At 41.8% G+C, this 27107-nt stretch overlaps 1 protein-coding gene across 1 annotated transcript in view; it reads right to left on the reverse strand.

Moving 5' to 3' along the window:
• The window catches only part of TRPM3 (transient receptor potential cation channel, subfamily M, member 3), a 588224-nt gene that overhangs the window by 50265 nt on the left and 510852 nt on the right, over positions 1 to 27107 (reverse strand). Inside the window, exons 19-22 of the mRNA XM_011948911.1 lie at positions 24458 to 24598; positions 17429 to 17557; positions 12552 to 12803; positions 4989 to 5163 (exon numbers count right to left, since the gene is read on the reverse strand). Of these exons, the coding sequence (XP_011804301.1) occupies positions 4989 to 5163; positions 12552 to 12803; positions 17429 to 17557; positions 24458 to 24598 (697 nt within the window). The remainder of the gene's footprint in view (positions 1 to 4988; positions 5164 to 12551; positions 12804 to 17428; positions 17558 to 24457; positions 24599 to 27107) is intronic.

Raw genomic sequence — 27107 nt, forward strand, 5'->3', positions numbered from 1 at the left:
GGCCATTCTCCCCTCCTTACACCTCCTGCTCTCATCTGCCTGAAACATCAGCTCATATTGCGTGGCTCACCTCAACCCTCCCTTTCTCTGCAAGGTCTCATCTCCCACCCCAGGTAGAACTGACTACCTTCTTTGGCTCCATCCCTACACATGCATTGTCAGTGTCAGCTGTCACAGGCATCTCTGTGCTCTGGTTTTCAGCTCATAGTACAAAGAAAATAAATATTCATTGACTGAAGAAAGAACTCAAAGTGGAGTCCAACCTGTGAGAAAATGCTAATTAAATGTTATGACAATAGAACAAGTGTTGATCAAAACAGTGTCCGGAATCATCACAAAGGCCTGTCTGCAGATAGCTCTGTTATTAGTAAATCCTGAAGCTTCAGTTTGTATTAGTAAACAAGTCAGGTGGGTATTCTCTATAACGTGAGCTGACTTTCAGGGACAGAAAATGAGGATGGTGCCTTATATTGGCTTGCTTCCTTAGCAATTTGTGAAAACAAAACCCAACAAAACAATTCTCCCTTTCCCAAAAGTTGGCACTGGCTCAAGTTTTCTTTTCCAAAATACTTTCTTTGGTCAAGCAACACTCCCCACACTATAGCTGTTAGGCATTAGTGTGCTCTGAATCCATTAGAGAAGGTCAGTCCAGAATATTAAATAGATGCACAGCCCTGAGTCTTGAGAACTGGCATTTCACAATTGCAATGCATAACAATAGTCATCTTCTTCGTTCATGCTGCTCTAAGCTTCACCACAAGCAGGCGTACTTTAGAGACTGGCTCCTTGAGCTGTACTGATTTCCACATGGGAAGTGAGGAACAATTAATTTGAGGTAGAAAAATAATTCAGGAATGTGTTTTGGCTTTACATGCACACACATGACAAAAACAACACTTTAAATTCAGTCAACATCACAGAGACAACATGGACCCAAAAAGCAAGGATTTTTTTTTTTTCATAGCAAACCTTTGTACTAAATATATACACACATAAATAAAGCAAAAACAAAACAAAAACCTTCCTACCCCAGACTACCTATTAATTTTAGATGGAAAAGCCCTAGGCAGTAAGAAAAAAAAACATAACCCAGGCATTAAGTAGATCGCATAGTTAATTTGGAGTGAATGGAAAGGGCTAGATAATATTAAGTTGTCATGGTAGAAAGTAAGTTTTGGACATTCTGCTTTCACATTACTATCTAAACTTGTGAAAATACTCAGAGAAGCAGAAAGGAAGACTAAATTTAGACCCTTACTTAATGCATTCAAGAGCATGATTCATTTTTCTCCTGCCCTGGTACAGCCTGGGGAATCTGAATATACAGCCAGCAGCACATGGACGCCCTGTAAATAAATGAAAGTCGTATTCATTCAGGGGCTGGAGAAAGCCAGAGACACCCCGTTTTCCCTGCCAACAAAGGTACACTTCTAGGCACCTCACACACCAGAATGCAGAACCAGATTTCTAAGCTGGCAAGAGTCCATCTAATTTTAGCTTTGCTCCGGCCTTGGCATGAAATGCTGCTGGGCTGGAAATGAATTCTGCTGCTCCTCTCTTCTAAGTGGCTTTTCCCCTCAAGCTCCAGTGGGATCCTGACCAGCTCTCAGAGGCCATGTCACGTGGGTCACACAAATGAGACTACCCAAAAGGGTGTCATCATTTGGTAGCCATGCATTTAACAACCCAGAGCCCAAGTTACTTCATGGCAGCCCTTAGGTTGGGTCTTGGAGAGCTAGGATTCTGTATAGCAAACACATGAGGACAATCTTGGGCTATTTGAAAGAAACCAAACAAACCAAAAAGGAACCAACCACACAACAACAGCAAGTTGCATTCCCACGAATTAAATCAGGGCGGTAGGCAACGTTTCCGGGTAGGGCAGACAGTCACAGTCCCTTCCCCAGGTTATCGTCTGCTTCCAATCACATTCTCTCACTCTCCTCCGCTTCCTAAACCCAAAGCAAACATTTCAGTCTCCACAGAGAACTTGGATGAAGGCTGAACTGTCATTTGTGTATATTCCAACACGGCTTAGAGGTGAAAAGCACCTAAATTATGTTGTGACTTTAGAGCGACTCCATTTTCTTTCCTTTTGGTTTAGTTTTAAGCACATTTGGAAAGTAACCTTACAAGTTTCATTCCAGTATCTTAGGCTTTATTGATCTTATCAATCTTTGGTCTCTGTGTTTAGAACAAATAACAGAAGAAAAAGTGGAAGGCATATCAAAAATCTGTAGTAAGGTAACATTGCCTCCCAGAAGTGAGGGCATCAAAGCCGCCCTCTCTTCTGAGGTGTGTGATTGATGTTAAAAACCCACCCCAAGGGCCCTATTGTACATCCATATACGTCCAACCCAATTAAGAAAGAGCATTTTCCCAAACATGAAATGGGCTCAGCAATTCTGAAGTAAAAAACAAAAAGAGTTAGCTATGGAGCACGTGCATTCCGTTAGAAATGAGTCACTCTGCGAAGGTGTGTTTGAATGAGCAGCACTTCAGAAGGCCCACCAGGGGTACACCCACAGGATGGGACTGGCAGACCCGGGGCAGGGCTGTGGGTCCAGGCGGATGTGAGATCCGATCAGCCTGAAAACATGCTTCACAAATCAACCTGGGCATGACACAGAAAAGAGGCAGGACATCATAGGGCAGCATAAAGGATTTGTGCCTTTCTCAAATAGCTTGGTAGTTGGGACTCCAGAGCAGTTCTGAATGACTAGGTAGGGCAGTCACCCAATCCCCACTGGGCCCATCCAGGGCCATAACATGAATATCAAATCATTTGGAGGACAGGAATATTCAATGACTTGGGCCAAATGTCATGACAGATTTTGGGGGCAGCCTTCTATATCCATTTGAGAAAGGACAAATACTCATTAGCAATAGACAGAAAACTGGCTGATTTAGCTTAGAACAGTGGCTACCATTGTAGCACTTTCAGAACATCGAAAAGGAAGGTGAGTAGTTGGGGAAGGGCATCATGAAGGCTGCATCTATCCAAGGCTGGGTCAGTTATACATTGGGATTTGGAGTTGAAATTTATTCTCACACACGTAGAGCTCCACAGATCTAATTAACAGGGTGGGAAATCTATTTTCATATTTCACTCACACAAAACACTTCTTCTCTGTCTCCAGGGGGTTTTCAAGTTCTAAACTACAATCAGCCCTTCTTTTAAAATGACAATAATAAATCCTCTTATTCAGCCAGATGGTGGTGTTTGTTGCACTAGGCTGGGTTCATAGTACAACATCAATAAATGGCCACTTGTAGAGGGACAGACAGAAACCCATTTATAAAACACACCTACACCTCCCTCCTTCTCCCATCCCAAAATGGAGCATTGTCAAAACATCCCTGGGGGCTTAATCTCTTTCTGGAGCAGAAAGGAAAACTAAAAAAGGCAAAATAATATAACTAAGTGGAAAAACGATTTCTCGGGGGCAAATAGCACATTTAATCCCTGAGGAGAATGGTCATAGGTGGGTTTTTAAAAAGTGTTGTTTCGCCTTTATGGACCATTTGAAAGCAGGCTCTCAAAAGGATTTTCCCCAGTCCCTGGCAAGCTGTCTTGGTGAAGGCTGCACATTGTCAGCCAAAGGTATTACAACCAAGAGATGGAGTTAAAATTCTTCCTCAGTGAGTTGGCTAAGTCTCATGAAACAAGTATTTGTTCCAATTAGGTGTTCCAAAAAGTCTTGACTGCCTTAGATAACGCATTTTGAGAAGGAAAGTGTGTTTGTTCAAAATCCATCGTGGAAGAATAAATGACGTACCGGTGTGTTCTGTTGCCAGGGTACACATCCTCTTCACAGGCCTGGAGGACTCACACTCTTTGCTGCCTTGCCCCTGTTTTCCTGGTCTCAGTCCTACCCGGGATGGGCAGTGGGAGGAGGCATGCTAACTAGTCTCTGCTCCTGCTCTTAATAAGCTATACTACCTGGTTATGTAACCCTAATCCATGTCCACAGTCCAGGGCTCAGATGGCTGGTCTGTCAGCAAAAAATGTCTGAAAAATGTTAATTCAAAAATGTTGGAGGGATGTTATTTCCAGAACTAAACTCCTCAGGGGAAATGAGAAATTGTTGCTCCTGAGATTCAACTCCTCCACACTGAAAGATGTTTCTTTAATGATGCTTTCTTCCCAAAAAATTTCCCAATGCCTGGTGTGTCCTGACATTTGGTCCAAATAAAATCCTGGAACAGACTCCTAGGAAACAACTATCTTCAAACTCCATACAAAAGGAGTGTTTATTACAGAGAATCAGCATCTATTAGGGCATGAAACCTTGGGGGCCTGCTGGCGTTCATTCCCCACACTGAATCGTTTCATAATATAGATACTATTTTCTTTTTGGCATTTATAGCAAGCAACTGAGTTTATGACCTAAGGCATTTTCCATACTTCCAGGCAATGAATACTAGCTTCCTATGAGTCTCAATAGCACATAATTTAAGACAGTGGGAAAGGGAGTTGGAGAATAGTTTCCAGTGCAAGAAAAATACCATGCAGATGTTTGCCCTTACTCTTGAATTCTGATGGTGAAATTGAGCATTGTTTATTTGTTCTGAAGTCCAACTCAAGAAATTTATTTTCTAAAGGCTGGGGCTGGTGGCTGGGGTAGAGGTGGGGAGGTAGTGACATAAAGTATTCCTGATACTGAAATATTCAACACATGGCCCTGGGATTTTGAATCATAAAGTAATTTAGATCTTTTTAAGTGGTTCATTTTCTGATGAAATTTGGCATACCAGATGTCGATTTGTGTCACAGAACATGACATACGTAAGAAACACCCAAGAACTAATTTGCTAAAATTGTATATTCACCTTCTGTAATTTTTTTTCCTCCAAGATAGCAAGCTAGGAATCAGTCCTCTATCTTGAGCCATTTATTGAGAACAAACAAATGAACTTGGAAAAGACACAACCGAATTGAATTTAAATACCTGACTTTGGTGTATGAGAATCATAAACTTGCTTACGGTCTATCTGGTCCGCAAACACTTCCCCATAAATCATCCAATAGGGCATGTAGAAGATGTTCTTGGCCAGTTTCCATGATGGCTCCTCATTGGGAAAAAGGATGGCTTGCCTGGCAACTCCAAAGCTCATCAGCACCACCAGCATAATGATGACAAAGTACATCATGTCTATCATCTGGAAGGGTGGGGAAGCAGAGGGAGAAACAATAGAAAACCCATATGATTGAGTGTTCTTATAAATGTTGACAATGATGGGAACCTCTGGAGGAGGTCCACTTTCTAGACTGCTGGTGAGGGATGTTTAGACAGGCAGTTGTGTCCAGATAAGAAGATGCTTGGTCTATTGAAGCCAGTGTCCACAGAATTCTATCAGTGATTCAAAAAACAGTTTAAAAAGTGCAACACAAATGAGGCCTCTTCATTTTTCATTGCTGTCTGTAGGACCGAGTCAAGGCTAGGCATAGGAGTCATATAAATGGAAGCTTAGGCCTCTATGTGAATCAGGTGCTTTTTCTCTGCTCCTGGAGGAGGCCAGGGTCCTCTTTGGGTCTCTTTATTCTTAGAGAAATTGGAATTGGGATAGTTGAACTATTCCAAGAATGACTGCAATGCTGTAAACCTCCTTTCTAAGTTCTGAAAGGCTAATGAATAATTGGAAAGCACAAAAAAACAAAACAAAAAAAAAAACAAAAATAAACTGCTTATAAACAAAGCTAGGATAAACCAAATATCCATTATATTCTTATTCTTGTGACCCCACCCCACTGCATAGTATTCTACCACCAACCAGTCTCTCAGACAGAAATGCTGTTTGTATACTTCTCCTGCAGTGTATCCCATTGGCTATGGAGGGTGTTTTCTTGGGCATTAGAATCATGCACCCTAATGAGTCAGACCTGTACCTGCTGTAGAAATGATGGATTTTCATCTTGACATGTTTATAAAATCCTCCAGGCTGCTCTCTAAAATAATGTTATCTCTTGTTCCTCTTTCTTCCTTGTTTCTTTCCATGATGTATGTTATTTGGGATCTGTTTCTTAAATGCCAAATTATTTTCCTTTTATCACTCAAAATATTAAAAAGATGAGGATGCAATAACTATTGATTTTTCCTGGCCAGAACCCATTACCTCCTCCTTTTATAAACAGTTGCTACCCAGTATGGCCACAACGTAGGTGTGTTTTCCAGGCTACATTAAATATGGTACTGGCCCCAGCAAGAGTGATAGAAGGCAGGGGTGTGACCAAGACAGGCCAGCCAGAATCCTTTTATTGGCTTTGCTTTGTTTTGTTTTTAACTAAAGCTGGGAGAAAGAAGTTCCTTGTGTCTCTGTAATGGGGTGAGTTCATTGTATCTGACGCTGAGTCCTCTGCCAGTGAAACTGATTAGAGTAAATGAAGCCGATTTGCAAGAGAAAGAGAGCAAATCCTGACAGTGGTTGGGTCCCTGCTTGTAGCAGCCCCTAAAGCCAGTTTCATTATGCCCTTCAGTAGGTCAATATATCCCTTCTAGGCTTAAGCTAGTTGGAGATTGGTTTCTATTGCTTGCATCAAAACATAGAATACAAAAGACTTTCTCTTAGATATCATACTTCCTGAATGGATGCCCATCCACAAAAAAAAAAAAAAAAAAAAAAAAAAAAGCCTAATGCTAATTTTATCAATGATAATGGAGGCTTCAAATTAGTCTTACAATTTTATTTTTTAATTTTTATTGTATTATTATTTTTGAGATGGAGTCTTGCTCTGTCACTCAGGCTGGAGTGCAGTGGAACAATCTTGGCTCACTGCGACCTCTGCTTCCCGGGTTCGAGCAATTGTCTGCCTCAGCCTCCTGAATAGCTGGGATTATAGGCGTGCACCACCATGCCTGGCTAATTTTTTTTGTATTTTTAGTTGAGTTGGGGTTTCACCATCTTGGCTAGGCTGACCTTGTGAGCCACCTGTCTCAGCCTCCCAAAGTGCTGGGATTACAGGCATGAGCCACTGTGCCTGGCCACAATTTTATTTTAAAAGAGTACATTCTATGGTGTCTGTTATTGGAATTCAAACGTTATAGCTTTCCTTGTATGCCTTAGGACACTGGGTCTAAACTAGTTTCAAGGCAATTTCAAAATGCATCTCACAAGTATTGCATGACTTCAAAACCAAACAGGAATATCTTAAAATCTGACATCCATTCATATTTTAAAATTGTCTTTAAAGTTGTATGCTAATTAGTTATTTCTTTTATAGTTTAGTGGTCTCAGAACTCTTTTAAAGTGAGCAAGCCAGCTGTGTCGAAACAGTTTTATAGGAAACATGGGTCTGTTTCTCATCCTTTCTCTTATTTTATAAAATTCTTTCATCATTTATTTACAAAAAGTTCTATCAATGAAAAAGCACACATGGGTCCTTCATGTTGTGTTTATTTACATTGATTAAAAGATGGGTTGGGAGAGGAAGGTTTGTGCTCATGAGATTTAGAAGCTAGTTTGACCTAAGGAAACTCAGCCAGTAAATACAGAAACTGTTCTAATTTAATTTCTCAGGGTTGTTTTTGTTCAGATTGATTGTGCTGTCTATCCAGAGGGTCAAAACAATCAAAGAAAAGAAACATTCTTCCCAAACACTTAGCTTCATATATTTCAAAGAAGTCTTAGCTTTCATACAAATATCAAAATCTGATAGAGTGGAGTGCAGAAATAGAGCATTAGTAGTGAGAACTGGGGCTGGCCTCCTCTTTTTAAAGCTAAATTGTCCAGTTGGTTCAATATTAAGAGAGATGATTCTGTCCTAATCTTGTAAATATCTTTCTGTTGTGTTCTACAGAAGAGAGCATATAATATATATATAATATATAATGTGTATATTATATATAATGTACTATATATAATATATGCAATTACATAATGTATTATATGTAATATATACATTATATATTTTATACTCTGCTGTAGAACATACATAATATATAAATATATGCATTATATATAATATATACATATTATATAGCTTATATATAATATATGTACATATATACATTATATATAACATGTGCATATTATGTATAATATAAAATATAGATAATATACACATATGTACGTTATATAATATGTATTATATAATATACATTATATAATACATTGTATATAATGTATACATAAGATATATTATATATAGATACTGTAGTGGTTAAACACATGTACTTTGGTGTCAGAATACCTGGGTTTTCATCTTGACTATGCTAGTAAAAAGCTACATGGAAAAAAATCCACACAAAAAGAGTAAAAATTATTACAAAAACAAAATAAAACCTTTCTTAAACATTAAAAAAAAGAAAGGAAAGACAAAGAAATATAGCTAGGTGTCCTTGAACAAGCTGCTTAATCTAGTTTTATTTGTAAACTAGGAATAATAATAACACATTTATTTTATGAAGATTAAATGAGTTGGCATGTGAAACAACGTGGTAAGTTCTTCATAAATGTTAACGTATTATTATTATTAGAGTTGGAAGGAGGTCAGGCTGTGGAGTCAGAGAGAAATTTGAATCCTATTATTGTCCCTTGCTTTAGTCTCTTGTTCAATTGTTTATTAAATTATTAAACACAGATACGAAAACCTATTTCCGGGGGTATGATGATGACATGTCTGACATGGTATCTGGCACACAGCAAATGATAGCTATTATTATTGTTTTTATTCTGAATTATGTAAGTGAGGTTAGTACTAGGCTTAGAGAATTCCATTGAGAAGTGGAATATGGAGGAAAGGAGTCAGGATTTTGTTAAGTGGTTCTGGACCAGCAGCAGATCAGTGGGAGTCTTTCTGGATATGCAGGCTTTCCGTGCTGTGAGGCATTTGGTGTAGTGGCTTCTTATATTATGCAAAGACTCGTAGTACCAGTTTCAAAATGGACTCCTAATGATTGTGTGTCCAGGAATCTCATCAGCTGTCTGTCCCTAGGCCACAGGGCAGGGACTTACTTGGCTGTTTTGTGCTGAATGGGAACTCCCTAATGTTGAGAGGCTTTTGGTATAACACATCTGGGCACATTTTCTTAAGTTCCAGCCTGGTAGTCCATCTGGCTCACTGAAAAATTCTATAGGCATATTTTATGTACCTTCTGGAACAGTGCATCAATTATTGAACTGATTATCTTAAAAGCCTCTTGAAAGAGAAGCAAAGTCCCCAAAATACTCATTTTCTACTTATTCTTGACTGATAAATTAAGTCATTCATAAGTTAAAAGGCAGAGAAAATGCAGTGCATTCCTCTTGCACACTCCTGAGCAAGGTTTCATTCTAGTCAAAACTGGGATAATTATGCCATTATTAAGATGATAGACGTGGATTTTAAAGTAATCTCACTGCATTAGCATAACTTTAGTTATTCCAAATATATAAATGCTACCAAGGCTTTAAAGGGTAATATATTTGGCTTGTTTGGGTCTTTTCAGATTTTATTTGTTAAAATAAAATAAGGTAGCAATCAGAAAAAAACAACCAATCTGAGTATGTAATCACAGAATGCAGTAATTCTCAACAGAGGCCAATTTCATTCCCTGGGGAACATGTGGAGATGTCTGGAGACTTTTTTGTAGTCATAACTGCTTGTGTATGTGTGTGTGTGTGCACATGTGCATGCTACTGGCATCCACTGGGTAGATACTGCTAAATATCCTATGATACACAGGACAGCTTCCTAAAATAAGGAATTATCCAGCCCGCAATATCAGCAGCATCAAGGTTGAGAAAACGTGGCCTAATTTTATAACTATTATAGTTCTTTGCCTTCATTGAGTCCACTTGAAAATACATTTGAGAATCTCATGAAAGCTTGTCCCCTCTGTCCAGAAAATTCACACACCCACACATTTTTATATATAAATTGCAGAGAGGGTCCACAGATTCTACCTCCTAAGCCCTATCCATAGACTCTAAATCTAGGCTCTCTGCTTTTAGACAGGAATTTTCACCAAAATCTCAAATTCATTGTTAAAGTGCAAAGAAGATGATATAACAGGCAGTATAATAGAGTAAGATACACATTTTTTTCCTAGTCAAAAAATCCCCAATTGAACTGGGGTTCTGTTTTGGGTAAGTAACTCAAGCTCATGAATTCAAGTTTTTTTCTCTCTAGAATGAGTTTGGTGATATTTGCCTTAAACAATGCTGGTGTTATAAATACCATTTGTACAGTAGGGTTAAGAATACGGCATAATAATTATACTCACCAATTTTTCCTTTTTTTCATTGTATTTAAAAAATGCAATTTGAACATAATGATAACAGATATAATTTGTCAACCACCAGCTATGAGCCAGACACAGCTGGTCATTTAGTACGTATTATTTCTAATAATTACAACAATAACCCTATAAGATATGCATTTAGTATACATCACTACTTTAGAAATGAGTAAACCAAATCTCAAAGGGGTTTAAATAAATTGCTCAATGTGTTATATCCAATTCATTTTGAATTCAAATTCTTCCGCTCTTAGCATGAGTCTGTCAGTGATTTTGTAGGAAAAGTCGTGGTTATTTAAGATTCATTTCAGTAGAGATACACATACACATACATACACAGAGCTGTTCCATAAATATTGAGTTAGCAATGATATATATAGTAAATCTTGAGTAATAATAATAAAGAATATCAGCCAGGTGTAGTGGCTCACACCTGTAATCCCAGCACTTTGGGAGGTTGAGGCGGGTAGAACACTTGAGGTCAGGAGTTTGAGACCAGCCTGGCCAACCTAGTGAAACCTCATTTCTAATAAAAACAAAAAACTAGCCTGGTGTGGTGGCAGGTGACTGTAGCCCCAGCTGCTCGGGAGGTTGAGGCAGGAGAATTGCTAGAACCCAGGAGGCAGAGGTGGCATCACTGCATTCCAGCCTGGGTGATGGAGTGAAACACTGTCTCAAAAAGAACATCTATTAACTGATTGTTGGTTTCAATGGCTCAAATGAAGTGAAAGAAAAAGTATCTCACCACTGTCTTGAACTCTGGGCTCAGGTGACCCTCCCACCTCAGGCTCCCAGGTATCTGGGATCAGACGCTCATGTCACCACACCCTGTTAATTTTTCTTTTCTTTTCTTTTTCTTTTTTTTGAGACAGAGTTTTGCTCTTCTTGCCCAGGCTGGAGTGCAATGGCATGATCTTGGCTCACTGCAACCTCCGCCTCCCGGGTTCAAGTGATTCTCCTGCCTCAGCCTCCCAAGCAGCTGGGATTACAGGCATATGCCACCATGCCCGGCTAATTTTGTATTTTTAGTAGAGATGGGGTTTCTCCATGTTGGTCAGGATGGTCTCGAACTCCTGACCTCAGGTGATCTTCCCGCCTCGGCCTCCCAAAGTGCTGGGATTACAGGCGTGAGCCACGGCGCCCAGCCCTAATTTTTCATTAGTTTTTGTATCATCAGGGTCTCACTGTGCTGCCTAAGCTGGTCTCAGAGTCCTGGGCTCAAGCGATCTGCCTGCCTTAGCGTCCCACAGTGCTGGAATTGCAGGCATGACCTACCGTGTCTGACCAGGAAAAAGGTTTTTCAGTAAGAGGTATTCGTTATGGTAGAACAGATGTACTTGGCTTTTCCACATATATCTTGTAAAGGTGAAGAAGGGGACACACTCAAAACTGGGAGAACTGATTAAAAGTACCCAGTTCTGGCTCCAGGCTCTTATTCTTCCTCTAGGGAGTTTTGAGAGGAAGCTCATTTATTGATGCACTCCCAGATGCACATGATGCTGTCCTCCTAGGGTTCAGTCTCTATGGAAAAAGTATGGAAACTGGTGTGTGGTCAAGGACTATTGGAACAACTCCTCGGCCATTTGTAGGGCAGCATATTAGCTTGCTACCTGGGATTTTTTCTTCAAGAATTTGATAAGTAGGAGCATCATTCCGGAACTTAGTTCTTAATAGACATCATTTTCCAGTAGTGTAACAAACACATGATGCATGATAGAACTTAATGTTCAATTCAAACCCAACCCAACTCAGCTCAGGGCAAATAAATTATATTTTTCTTTCCTTTGTGTAGGGAAAGGCATTTTCTAGAACTTTATTTAAAAACACAGGATCTTTAAAAAATCTGTTAAAAATTTGTAGTGGAGACCCATTCCTTCTCCAACACCCAGCTAAAATGTAACCTCTGTGTGCTTTTTCTGACCTATACTATCTTTTCTATGGTTTTGTTGTACTTTATACACACCTCTATTACAGCATTTTTCACATGGTATAGTAATTCCTCCCTCCCTCCCTCCCTCTCTTCCATCAGTTTTAATCTCATGGAAAGAGCATCTTTGTATACCCAACTCCTAGTCCAGTGTCCAGCACAAAATAGATGATCTTTATATATTTTTCAGTAAATGAATGAGTGACTGATGGATAAATTACCCAGTTTTGTATATAGATGTAGTCAAACCCTCAAACATTCAGAAGGAATTTATAAAATAAAACGCCTCTAGGGCCATCTCATTTAGACTTTGATAGCAGGCCCAAAAGAATTATTTCCCTCTATCTTTTATCACCACTCCTCCTCTGAAAACTTATAACATGGAATCAGAAGACCCTGCTTACCATTTTTCCAATCATCATTACATACGGGCCCAAATACTTGTTCACGCCGAAGATGTCTAGGAGACGGATGTACCAGTAAATGATGTTCACGCAGTAGATGACCCTCCCGTCGCTCCTGAAGGGCTGGTCTTGGAGACGAAGGATCATTCCGACAGAGAACAGAAGGATGGCAATGAGGTCCGTGACATTCCAGTACTCCTGCAGCCACACCTTCACTTTCTGTAGCAACTTCCCTGGCTCTGACATCAGAATCTATAAGGCAGGAAGGAGAGCAGGGTTAGGTCTGGTTTCTGTCTATATTTTCAGCCCAGTTGGGAAGTGCTTGGTCTGTTGGCTGATGTTACTAGCTTGCTTTGTCTACCTGTATCTACTTAAATACTTGCATGCTATAAAAGTCCAATTGAGCTAAGCTTAGGCGATTATTCAGCTGCAGTATTCCAAAGGCACATATAAGCAATAATTTTGATTCTTTGGGTGGTGGTAAAATTCTAAGACACACATAAGAGTTTTGCTATAAAATGATTCAATCCTAGTATGCTGCAAATCTCTGAAGTCTCCCTTTATCTCAGTAAACAGTGCCACCATATTGAGTTCCTCAGGCTGCTCACTTGGGAAGACTCCTCCATTTTTCTCTTTCACATCCCACATCCTCTGCACCAAGTCCTATCACCTCTATTTCTAAATGCAACCTAGCCAACTACTTCTCACCACCTCCACTGCTGCCGCCCTATTCTAAGCTCCATCACATCTTGCAGATTGCAGCAGCCTTCTAACTGGTATCCCTATATCCTCATTGCCCACTTACCCTCAACCCATTCTCTGAGCAGCACAAAGAATGATCTTTAAAAGCCTGGATCTTTAAAGATCTGGCTAGCGATTACCAGGTTATACGCATAGGTAAAAGCTCATCAAGCTGCACCCTTAGGAGTTGTTCAATTATAGATAAATTGTACCTCAATTAAAAAAAAAACTTATGAGACAAATGAACAACAACAGAAACTAAAGCAAATAATCATAATTGTATGCTTGAGCTTTCTGATGACGTCCATTACAAATAGTGAAAAATCCAAACTCTTTACAGTGGCCTCATTTCACATCCCACCATATTCTCCCTTATTCTCTACCCTACAGCCATACTGGTCATCTCTTAAGCATAACAAGTTTATTCAATATTCAGGATGCTTGTACTTATTCCTTCTGTTCATTACTTTCTCCTCCCAGATCTATATTTGGCTCCTCTTCATCTTCAAGGTCTCCAATCAAATGTCCCCTTTTTAGGAAGGCCTTTTTTGACTACTTTAGCTGCAGCAGACTTCATGTCCCCAAGTCACTCCAATATATTACCCTATTTACTTTCTTGCAGTTTTTATCACTATACGAAATTATCTTCTGTGTGCTTGTATATGCATGTGTGTATGCCTGTCAATCAGTCATCTATTTATTCATGCATCCATCCATTCTTCTCTCTTTCCTAGACTGAAACTCTGAGGGCAGACCCTTTGTACCTCAGGCCTGTTACGTAATAGAAACTCAATACATATTTGTCAACAGACTGTCATGTAGGCACTAAGAGCAATTTCCAGTTTCTTGCATATCCTAACTCCTTTGTGGGACTCTTTCCTTACCTTAAACTTAGAGGGGCTACCACACATGGGTCTATGAAATGCACAGCTGGACAGCAGGAGTTGCACCCATCCTGTACCAGAGACTGCCCCAGGATGTGAGAAGCCAGGGAACCCCACTTACTGAAGCTGCACCACCTTTCTCAATTGCTGGTGTTTGCCTCTGAGGATTCCATCTCTTCAAACCATGACCAACCCCTTTCCCCACCTCAGAACCTCTCAAAGGAGAGGAAAGATTGGAGGCTTGTGTGAATCCTCATGTCCACTATAACGATTTACTTAATTCTGAAATACTAAGGAAGACAGGTTTTAGTAAGTTAGGGCTGGGGCTTGGAAGGCTGAGCAGGGTACCAGGAGCTGCCTGGGAGCCCTGTTTTTCATAGGCAGTGTCCTGCCCTCAGCCCTAGCCCAGGGTTTCTAAACTTGAGTGCACATCAGAATCACCTGGAGGGCTGCGTAAACTATCCATGCCGGGCCCTCAGTCTGGAGTTTCTGCTTCAGTAGGCTGGGGGTGGGGTGGAGGATTTACATTTCTGACAAGTTCCCAGCTCCTGCCTGGTGGCCACAGTTTGAGAACCACTGTCCTAGTCATCAGCAATCTCTGCAGCTGGTGTTGTCCTGATGGCTTCTCGCTCCCTGGCTGCGTCTTAACGGAGTAAAAATCCGTGTCTGTAGCTGGGAGAGGGGTTTGACGGGCAATGCCTTGAGCTTTTCCAACCCTTTGCTCACACTTTCCTAAAACTGCTAAACACAGAGGTTTGTAGCATACTTTTTAAACAGTGAAGCATTTTTTAGTAAAGTCCCAACATTAAAAAAAAGAGATGAGAGCAGAACAGTCCGGGGTGAAGCAGAAGTGGAAAGTCAAGAGTCCCCCCTGCCTCCTCCACCTTTCGAACCAGCCCTCAGGCACCTGTCTTAGAACCCTGGGAGCCTGAGGAGCATCGTGGGGGAGTAGAAAGAGCACTGAGTCTAGGGATGGATCCGTCAGGTTTCATACTCAGTTGCCCTTTCTAGCTGTGGGATACGGGGAAATCGCTTAAATCCCGAGTCTCAGTTCCCAGAGCTGTGCAGTGGGATGTCATCATAGTCACACCATCGACCTCATAGGGTTGTGGGGTCGGGGGAGGATCCAGATGAGATAACGTCTACCCACGCACACTGTAAACAGTGCCATGCTATTAAGGGATTACCGGGACTTGCTTTAGTGACTCCAGGCAGAAGTATGTGGGGCTGGGAATGGGGGCATCATGGGAAACCACAAAGCCTTCCTTGTGTATTCCTGGGAAGGCACCAAAGCATGCAAACTTTTCCACATTTCCAGGATCTTGCGTCTGAGCCCTGGAGGTCCTGCGTGCTGACTGGGAGGAGGCAGGAAGGGCACGGCCTGTGGGGTCCTCACCCCGTGGGGTCCTCACCCCTTGGTCGTCAAGCAACTCTTCAGTGAGTTCAGGGCAGGACACAGGGGTTGGGGCGCCACCTCACTGGGCTGCAGAGGAAAAGGTCAGACTCGGAGGTGGTCACTGCCTCACTCCCCACAGGAAGCGAGGAGCCTTCGGTTGACCCCTTCCTGACCCCAGCCTCCAAAGCTCTGCCCTCCCTACTATTCTATGCCTCTTCAGGAGAAATGGATATCCAGGCCTCGAGGCTCCTGGCAGCCTGCCCATTTGGCAGCCTCTGCCAGAACAGTCCGTGGAGTACAGACTGCTCCCTGTCTTCTCCCAGTCTGGTCCCTGGAGAGACTCCAATCTCCCTGCTCGAGTCCTTCCCTTTTCTGCTCATCATGGGGAAGGAATATGCTTCTAGGCGTTAAATCGCTCGAGTGCCAGCTGGCACAGCACAGCCACAGGGCCCCAGCAGGAGCAGGCCTCAGTTCTCAGAGAGCTGCACAAAGACCAAAGCAAATTCATTACTGTTTTTCAGTTTACAAATGGGAAATCCACAACATTGGTCAAGAAGAAAAGGCACCATGAATGGGAAGACCGAAGTGTAGATGACTAGCTGGAACAAGGCAAGGCATTCCTTTTTTTTTTTTTTTTTTTCAATCCAGGTTCTTGTAAAATGGGACCAGCAGACCCAACCCCAGGTTCTCAGGATGGGGAGATGGTAGTTGGAGTTAAAATATCCCCCGAATAGTTTAAAAACTCAAGGGCTTGAGAGATAAGACATTTGATCCCAATACAACTGCATCTAACAGATATCGCATCTTTTCTCCAGAAGAGAACATTCTAGAGCTGAAACGCTTGCCTTTTAACCTGTCTTTGTAATGAAGGCAAGAGTGAAGTTGTGGATTTGTAGGAGTCCGTTTTTCCTATGGTGCCCAGTATGTTTCCCCACCCGCCGTAGTACAGCAATTAGGGTTGTTCTTGAGCTCTTAAAGACTCAGTGGACTTCAATGGGAGCATTTCCTCCAGAAAGGGCCTGTCCTGTTTACTGTCGTTTCAGGAAAGAGAAATCAGCACTACCTCCTAAGCCTTTCTTCCCTAATGGCTTTCCCTGATGAAATAGGAGCTCGGGGTGAACATTGAGTGGGGCTGCAGAGCCCTCTTGTGGACTTTTGCTTGATCACATTCTTTTAGCAGCTCTGAATCTCATGGGTCCCTGAGGTTAGCTCCGATTTCAAATAAACCACTTAGGGATGGCATTTTGAGGGCTCCTTTTAGGCCACAGAAGTTGGGGGAGAAAAGAAGGACCCTGCACGCACAACCCGAAGGACCTGCGTTCAGTCCGCCTTGGTGGTCCCTACCGCTGGCAGAGTGGTGGGTGTCCAGCAGGTGCGAGCAGAATGTTGAGAAGAAATAAACCAGAGAATAAATCCAATGAATGAGTGAAAGCAGAGTGCCTCCTAGAACAGCTGAAACACATCTGGAGAGTCACAGGTATTGGCAGGCTGTGTCCGAAGGCACCCAGAATAAGGGGGTGAAATGGGAGTTAAAAGTGGCAAAATCTAGAAAGTCATGTTTATAGGGATGAGTAAAGACATGTAAATGACATCAAAAACAACTGGAGGCCTTCTTGGGACAAAAACTATGTTAGCAGAGAATAGACCAAATCCTAAGCACTCGGGGAGTTATACCCCTATCAGCACCACACTGTGAGCCTTCCCAGGTTTTTCAGAGCTAAGCAGCAGCTGTGGTAGCATTAGAGAAAACAGTTTCTGGCTTAATTTGCATCCCAGGCATCTTCCTGTCCCCTCCGTCCACAGATAGAACTTAACCACTGTCTTTCTCTTACGTTTTATTTTATCAAAGCTGTTACCTCTCTCATCTTTTCTATTCCCAGGGTGAAAATATAGGAGATGACGATCCATTCCTGGGTGGACGGCCAGCGTTCCATCTTCACTAACACGATATAGTTGAAGAGCATCAGGTATCCGATATATGCCAGCTGTAAGGAAATATAATACAGTGGTCTGGCTGTTCAGGCCCAGGAGCCTCAGCATCAGCCACGGCCACTGCACAGCAGCACAGAACAAGGTCAGTAAGCAGGACACAGAATTTATGACAAAATGAACTCGAAGGTGCTAAACTACCAAAAGAATTAGAAAAGACAGTGATACTTGAAAGATTATAATATGCAATCTTCCTTTTGACCCGTACATGTGTCTGTGGGGCTCTGGTGCTTTGCTTAAATCTATGTGTCATGATGCATCATTTTGTGTGTATGTTTTCTCGGCTAAAAAGGGAACCTTGGCTGTCAGTGGCTGCTCTTGCTCAGGCGTGGACCTTAGGTTCTTAAACTAGGGCAGCACAGTGGATTTTTGCTTCATGAATGCCAGGCAGAATAAGTGTCTGTGAGAAGAAAAGGAAAAGGAAGACGCATGTAACACCTGTAAACTGGTCAACCCAACATAAAATTAGCCCAGGCTTAAAGAGTTTGGTTTGTCAGTGCCCTGGGAGGGTTTCACGTGTTTTCATTTCACCACTTTCCTGCCCTACCCAAGTTAAAATATTCCTCCTTGGTGTTGGCTTCATTGAAACAACACAAGAAAAGACAACACAATTTATAGAAAGGAAAGGGTCTGTGTGGCCTTTCGTGGACGGGTGTGGGGTTTAATCCCCAAGAGGCTCTGGCTCTTTGGAGTTGAATCCTGATGTGACTGGCTGAATTGCTGGATGTCTGGGAAGAACTCCCCAGGGTTTGATGACTGTTCTTGGAAGATTCAGTTGTGTCAAGGTGAGTGAAGTGCAGGGAAACTGGTGAGGCTCTTGCATAAGGGGCTGAGGAGCCTTGAGAGAAGACTCACCTTAAGGGAAATGGCAGACTAGCTGGGCCTTCCTTAGGCAATGCCTCAAGTTGAGTGAGGTACTCACTGGCCTTAGGGGCCTCAGGGGCCGTGAGCAGGAACCAAGAAGGAGTTTATTAAAATCTGCTGCACTCTTCAGAGTGGTTGTACCAAAGAATAGACACATTGTGGGCGAAAGGATGGAGGCCTTGAGGGGTCTGGAGGTATTGCGTGACTTTGGAGCTGGGAAGGCAGCTTAGAAGGTAGAGGAAGCTGCAGCCTCTCTGGGGGATATGCTGCTTTCTCTACTAAGAAAACTTCCTCCCTCCCTCTCTACCTTCCCCTTTCCTTTTCTAATAGGGTCTCACTCCCATCGCCCAGGCTGGAGTGCAGTGGCATTGTGATCTCGGCTTCTTGTAGCATTGACTTCCTGGGCTCAGGTGATTCTCCTACTTCAGCCTCCTGGGTAGCTGGGACAATAGGCACGTGCCACCACAGCCAGCTAAGTTTTTGTATTTTTAGTAGAGACAGCATCTCCCTTTGTTGGCCAGGCTGATCTCAAACTCCTGGGCTCAAGAGATCTCCCCAGCTTGGCCTCCCAAAGTGCTGGGATTACAGGCTTGAGCTACCATGCCCGGGTGAATGAATGGATTCTTTTTTTTTTTTTTTTGGAGACTGAGTCTCACTCTATTGCCCAGGCTGGAGTGCAGTGCTGTGATCCTGGCTCTCTGCAAATCTCCTCTCCGTGGGTTCAAGCGATTCTTGTGCCTCAGCCCCCCAAGTAGCTGGGATTACAGGCACCTGCCACCGTGTCTGGCTAATTTTTGTATTTTTAGTAGAGACGGGGGTTTCACCATGTTGGCCAGGCTGGTCTTGAACTCCTGACCTCAAGTTCATCACTTAAAGGGTGAAGTAGGTTGGAGTTAAATAAGATCACTTCTGAGAGCTGGACATCTGGGCTCACTGTCTACCTGCATGGTTTGTGCTGGCATTCCCCCCACCCCCCAGGGCCTATCATTTCAACCTATGCCTGGATTCCTACCCCTCCCCACCTTCAGGAGCATTGGCAGATCATGAAAACTTCTCATGAAAGAGTTTACTTCAAATTGTGTAGGACGCTGTTTAAAAATCAGTTCAAAATGGAACTTGGTTCATATGGTTTCCGTTTACCATTATAATACACTGGCATGAATTCTGTAGTCCTGTGAGTACAGACTGCAAAAAAAGGACTTCAGTGGTTAGAACTCTAAAATATACTCTCAGCCTCCGTCTGACTTAAAATCCTTCTCTCTCTTTGCTTCCTTCTCTTAGTTGGGTCAAATTCCATCACTTACAGGGGAAATGAATATTGTTAACTGCCCTGGTTTTATCATTTTGCCCAATTCATTGCAAAACATTCCAAAGCATTATCTTCTCTCTTCATATGTAGGCCCAGTGACATGCACATTCTTCCAGAGCCTCTGCATTTTAGTACGTAAGCAACTCCTTGAACCTACATCTGTCCTCTGAATACGAGTCTAATGTGTTTAGTGGAAGGAAGGTAGGCATAGGTATCAGTGAAGCTTGGATTTAAATCCCATCTCACTTCCTAGATGTATCCTCTTTTGTAAGGTTAACCTGCCTGGGTCTCCATTCTGTAACAGGGGATCACTTCCACTTCCCTTATAGGGCCTTTGTAATGACTGGGGATCTATATATCTATCTCTCTGTCTGTCTGTCTGTCTCTCCCAACACACTATAGAGACCCAATAAATGCTGGCTAATATCCACCTTTTTTTTTTTTTCAAGATGCTTCTGTTATTCTTTTTGTCTCCTCTTCCCTTAGTCCTTACTTCCCTTTGATCCCCAATTAACTATTCACACCTCTCCCCTTTTTTTTTCTTTTTAAAATTGCCCTCATTATTGGTTATGCTTCCTCCACATTCATCATTTTTAGCCCCTGTCTGGTTTTTACATCACAGTTACTCTATAATGAACTTTTTCCATAGTCAAGCTATAATATAATATTTTGGTACAACTCTCAAAATACAGACTTCTGAAAATAGGGTCTTATGTTTAGATGGCACAACAGAGGACTGGCTGCTGTCTTGGAAGCAGCCTATCACAGAACTCACCAACATTCAGGCAGCCTTGCTGTAGATTATCTTGACATGACATGCTTTAATTGTATGTGTGTGTATATATATATTCTGTGAGCTTTAACAATCCGCATGTAGAATGTCCAAGCTTTTGAACCTATGAGTCTTATTTAAGTCAGTGGGAGGACTCTAAGAATTTGTATTTTATTAACATACAATCTTTCTATGCATTTTCCATTAACTAAGATTCATGCTTCTTAAACTGTCAAGCACCAGCACCAAAGCCTGCCACAGCTTGCTATGGATCCCTGGCGGGACTTTGCTCTTCCTCACTTCTACCTGGGCCGTTTTCTACTACCTCTGGAGAGCAGAAGGGCACATGGTCTCGTAGAGGATAGAGTTGGTCACTGCTAGAGAAACTCAGAGCCACTTCACACCTTGAATTTGAATCCTCTCCAGCCGGATACCTGAAATAGGCTCTCAACACAAGCAGGGTCCAGGAGCCAGCTGGACCCCTGCCTGCTTTCTTCTCAGACCAAAAGAGGACCCAACCTACTCCTAAAGAAACTTGCTACAATGCAGAAGTGAGGTTACACGGAAATGAGGTGTGTCCTACCTTTCAGAAACTTGGGAGAGTAGGACAGACCATTTTTGGAAATCTGGTGAGAAATACTCTTACAGAGAAAAACACAGCCCAAAGTAAAGTACATGGGACCTTCAATCTGAAACTAAATTGTATTGTTAGGCATGTCTGGTGAGTCAAAAGACTGGCATACCTCATTTCCGCTCACTTCCTCGAGGCCTGGGCTTTGTCAATATGTGAAGATGAATGTTGGAGAATCATGAAAACACAACTGAATGGATCTAGGGGATCCAGTCTGATGGGTTTGCTGAGGTCAACTCAGCCATGCAGAAGGGTGCTGGACACACAGGCCCCACTCCCCAAAGAGGTAGCCTCCCAACAAGCTGCCAATGACATAAGCAAAGCAGCGTGTCTCAAGCACCTCTAATCACAAGTTTCTCCTGGGAAGCTGGTTAAACTAACACAGCCTCTTAGGCTCCTTCATGAAGATTTGATTCCATGGGTCTATGATGGGGCTAGAAATTTGCATTTCTAACAAAACGCCCTTGCCATCATGGAAGTTTTAGAAATGTTGATACTGTTACGTCTATTGATTTCTGCTCTCAGGAGTCTGTAAACTTTTTCTGCAAATGGCCAACTGGTTAACTTTTAAGGCTTTGTAGACCTGATAGTCTCTCTCTGTCTCTCACCACTCATTAACTCGACGTGGTAGCACAAAAGCAGCCAGCCTACTGGTAATGTTAAATGAGGTTTAGCCTAAAGCTGCCTCCTTACATATTTTAAGTTCGACCTAAAGTTTTCTTTGTACATTGTGAACTGTAACAAATGAAGGTGTAACAAGACCAATCACTGAGTTTCAGTCAATCAAATGTAGCCAACTGCTCAAAATGTGTTCAAATAAGGTAAATGCTGAGCTGTAACCAATCCCGCTGTTTCTGTACCTCACTTCCGTTTTCTGTATGCCACTTCCCTTTTTCTGTCCATAAATCTTCCACCACGTGGCCCTGCTGGAGTCTCTGAGCCTCCTCTGGCTTGGAAGGCTGTCCCATTCATAAATTGTTCATTGCGCAATTAAATTCCTTTAACAGAAATTAAGAGTCTGCCTGTGCTCCAATTATTTATGGACACTACAATTTGAATATATGTCTCAAGTATTTCTTTTTAAATCTTATTTTGACCCTTTAAAAATGTAAAAACCGTTCTTAGTTTGCAGGCCACAGTCATAGGCCATGGGTTGAATTTGGCCCGAGAGCTGTAGTTTGCCAAGAACTGTTCTAAGCTAACAAACAGTTGGGGTATCATAATATTAAAGGAAGGACAGACCTGGGTGTAAAATAGCTCTAAAAATATTATCTTAGGCTGGGTGCAGTGGCTATCGCCTATAATCCCAGCACTTTGGGAGGCTGAGGCAGGCCCATAGTTCGAGACCAGCCTGGCCAACATGGCAAAACCCCATCCCTATTAAAAATACAAAAATTAGCTGGGTGCGGTGGTACACACCTGTAATCCCAGCTACTCGGGAGGCTGAGACATGAGAATCACTTGAACCCAGGAGGTGGAGGTTGCAGTGAGCCAAGATCTTACCACTGCACTCCAGTCTGGGTGACAGAGTAAGACCCTGTCTCTCCTAAATAAATAAATAAATATTACCTTGATAAAATGGTTGTTAGGATTACAGAGAGGACTTAAATAGTACCTAGAACAGTGCCTCAAACATAGTAGGTGCTCAATCAAAGATATTATTTTTGTCGAGTGGATGAACGCAACACAACACTATCTATTGCTATGCAATGTGAATAGCCTAGAAGAAACAATAGTCACAGTTACGTTGTACTTACATGTCAAGGAACTGTTCTAAGTGCTTTATATGTTTTAACACATTTAATCTTCATTAAATTCTATAAAATCGGAACTACTATTATTGGCATCTTAAGAAAACTGTGGACAGAATGGGAAGTTAAGTTGTTTGAGGGCACACGGTAAGAGGTGCAGATGGGATTCCCACCCAGGCTGTCTGATTCCAAAGTCCATGCTTGTCACCACTAAGCTGTTTTCTGCAAGGTTAAAAATAATATAGAGCTGTATAAAATATATGAATAGAAATGATTTTTGCATGCCTCAGTTATTTTTGGGGGGAGATAATTTTTCTCTTTTCCTACCATTGATAAATTTGAATTTTTACTTCACTGAAAACATCTAATATTTATATTTTGATAATATCCTATCCTCTCTCAATGAGAGACCATACTTCAAAGTGGTAGTTTCTGAATGGTGGCAATTTTATCCCACAAGGGGATATTTAGCAACGTCTGGAGACATTTTGCTTGTCATACTTGGGGGATGAAGAGTTGCCACTGAGTAGAGGCCAGGCATGCTGTAAAACATGCCTGTTGGGGGCAGCCCCCGACAATGAAGAATTATCCTGCCCTAAATGTTAATAGCACTGAACTAGAGAAACCCAACTTTAAAGTCAATGTTAAGTGTTTGTTAGCACACAGGACCACATGAAAAGCACCTCATCTAGTCATTTGAGTCATTTTGGCCTCAGATTCAGATTATCCTGTTGCTGACTCAAATGACTGCTATGCAGCTGGTTGTGGCAAGGGCTAAAAATACAGATGCACTATCCTTCATCTGGCACAGTTCCACTGTGACTGGAAAGAATCAGAGATGACCTGGGCCAAAAGCTCACCTTAAAAAAAAATCACTGAACAGTGGACGTGGAGAACCAATAATTGAACCATTTCTACCATATCAGAAGGTCATTTCAAGGACAATCCACTCTTTTGTAGGCAGAAAATGTTTACATGATGTGCATACTAAGCAATATTAGCCATGATTGTAGGTTTCCTTTGAGTAGCTTTTGCTGCTGTGGTTTGCATATTGTTAATTTTGTTGGAACAAGAAAGGTTGTTTGATGACACTAGCAGATTGGGAGTAGTTACAAACACACACGCACACACACTGCCTTCTTTAGTGGTGTTACTTCCACACTCCCCTCAATCCTTACCTACTAAAAGTACCCCCAAATCCAGGAGTGGCATCTAAAATGGGCAACTGTGATATAGCCCTCATCTATTCAAAACATCAAGTATTTCAGAAAAGCGTATCTACTTTCCTGTTAGACAAGACTCATACTCATCTCAGCTCTATTTCTGTTTGTTAGTTCTCACCTCCACCATTTCCTCTATTTTCTGAGAGGAGGCAAAATGTGGCCTGTGAAAGCTGCCTAACAAAATGCCACAAATCTTGCAAAGCTATTGAAAAAGCAAGGTCACAGAACTTTCACTCCTGTGTGTGTGGCACTTACGACTTGCAGAGAAAACCACACAGGTACATGAGAAATGGACATTAGCTCCTTGTGGCCATCCACTAGGAAGGAGAAAAGGAAATGTGCTTACTGTGTAGAACCAGAACTTCACGATGGGTGCATTGTAGAATTCATAGATTTTTCTGCCGAGGGGGATTAACCGGTGCCTGCTCTGAACTTCCTCTTCATCCTTCTTCCTGGAGGACTCCCCGTTGTTTCGTCCCAACATTGCCTATGGTGGAAGAGAATCGATACTATCATGGCAGGGCTCTGGAGAGCATGTAATTCAATGTGCTCATTTTACAGATGAGGAAAGGATGCCCATAGAACCTAAGAACCCAAGGCCCCGGAGATTTAGAGGTTGTACCTTTCCTGTGAGTGCATTTGCCCTACACGTATAATCTGTGAATACCCTTTGCCTGAGATGGAAGGCCTTGGGTATATTTCTTGACCATTCTCTTCTCTTCCACTCTGGGACTTCTAGAAGATGTGGGTAATAGATGATACCCAGAGTCCAGAGAGGAAGAAAGGGTATAGCCTGGGAAGGCCAGACTTCAAGAATCTATTCTTCCTCCCTACCTGCTCTCTCTCTCTCTATCATGAAACAGGCTAGATCTGGATTCAAATTCTGTCTTGTCTCTTCAAAAGCTAATGACCCTTAAGTCAAAGGTAAATTGGACCAGCATACCTAATTTATCCAAAGGTTGTGAATACTCAAGAGGTAAATGATCTGCAATGCCTGGAACTTAGTTAGGTTAGTGATATGGTTTGGCTCTGTGTCTCCACCCAAATCTCATCTTGAATTGTAATCCCCACGTGTCAAGGGAGGGACCTGGTGGGAGGTGATTGGATCATAGGGGCAGTTTCCTGGTGATAGTGAGTTCTCAAGAGGGCTGATGGTTTAAAGTTTGGCATTTCCTCACTCTCTCTCCTGCCACCATGTAAGACATGCCTTCCTTTCCCTTTGCCTTCCACCATGATTGTAAGTTTCCCAAGGTCTCTTCAGCCATGCAGAACTGTGAGTCAATTAAGCCTCTTCCCTGATTTCAAACACTGTAACTCCTGAATTACTACTGGTACTAGTTTTATGGTGGTTCCTGTGAACACTGCCTTCCTCTGCAACTACATGGGACTAGGAGAAGGATTCCAGTCAGGCCTGACCTTGAGAGGTCCTCATCTCCAAGATGCTGGAAACTTCCTTGAGAAGAGAATCATTCCCTTCTCATTCATGACAACAGTAGCAGTGACAACAACTATAATAATTTAACTGATGAGAGACTGAGTCCTAACTCAGACACTTCAAAACGGTGGCACCACGGGAAAGGTTTTTAACCACTCTGAGACTTAGTTTCTTTAACTGTAAAATGAGGGTAATAAAGTACCCACTATAGGGTTGGCCTACAAGTCAGGTAGCATCTGGTACTTAATAAGTGCTCAGTAAACACTAGCTAGGCTTTAAAGTGAACTGAGACCTTCTTACACACTCTTCACTAAAATGATCTAGTTGAGATCACTCACTAGAAAAAAAAATGTTACTAGAATCTATAACAGCATACTTTCTTGGCTTTAATTCTTCAGTACTGTTCTAACACAAAGCTAGTTTCACAAAGTTTGGAGATTTTTATAACATGTGAGGACAGGGTAAAACTTTATAACTGCTCAGGACTGACAAGGATTTGGGGCAAGACAGAGTACTGGGAAACGAGCTCAAAGCTGAGACAGCTCATTATAGAAACAATGTATGAGTTTTGAAATTGAGAATAGAGACAAACCTAGATGATTCTGGCTTAAAGCCACTTTACCTAAAGTATACAAATATTAGTTTCCACTACTTGGTTCATTACCTCAAATATCCACTTTATTCAACTATGTAATAATCACAAATGATTGACCTGTAACCAATAGGATTTCTGGAGAAGGTAACTTCCATTCCTTTGTAGACTCCGGCTGGAAAAGTCCCTTGAGTTAATGAAGAGGTTAGATTCCATACTATGACTTATTAAAGTGTTTATTTTCATCAGTGAGTGGAGTAAATCTTTCTGATGGACATGACACACTAGACTGTGATAGAGTTCTATAAATATTGATCACTGACCTCAAGAAACGCTGAGGTTATATGACATTTGTCTAATTTATGTAACATAATTATCATGCTTCTGTTCTGCTTATTTATATGCTTGAGAATCTAATGCTATTTGGGGACACAATGAGATGAAAGTAAAGACAGCTGGAAGGTTTTTAGACATCTTGGAGAGTGGCATTTTGGGGTAACTTCTGGGGATGGTGACTTTCCCAACAGAGCTATACACATGCCCTGGATCTGTGGACTTGTGGGGACTTTATTAGGCAAAGTGGAGACATTTATCCAGCACTGCATTCAAAACAAAAACAAAAACCTGTTTTGCCTTTATTATTCAGATATATTCCAGCATGAAGCCTTTGTAAAAGGCTTGTCTTTCATGGATTTAAGTAAAGCATTTTTGACATTTCATTAATTCCAGCCTAAGCAGCTTAACTTTTGATTTTGTTTGTGTCTTTTCTCTGTATTCAGACATTTCCTTTGACATTCCTTAAAGCAGAATCTAACAGGGTCAAATATAGACAAAACTGCACAGCATGATTTGAGAATCTATGCTGGCTAGACACAGATGTCAAGGCTGAGAAAGTTCTTTTGAGGTGAACTAAACTACTAAAAGCTACAAAAATGGAGTGAATTGAGGTTGATATTTTCATGTATCATT

This window comes from Colobus angolensis, unplaced genomic scaffold, assembly GCF_000951035.1.
Source record: "Colobus angolensis palliatus isolate OR3802 unplaced genomic scaffold, Cang.pa_1.0 Scaffold286, whole genome shotgun sequence".
NCBI lineage: Eukaryota > Metazoa > Chordata > Mammalia > Primates > Cercopithecidae > Colobus > Colobus angolensis.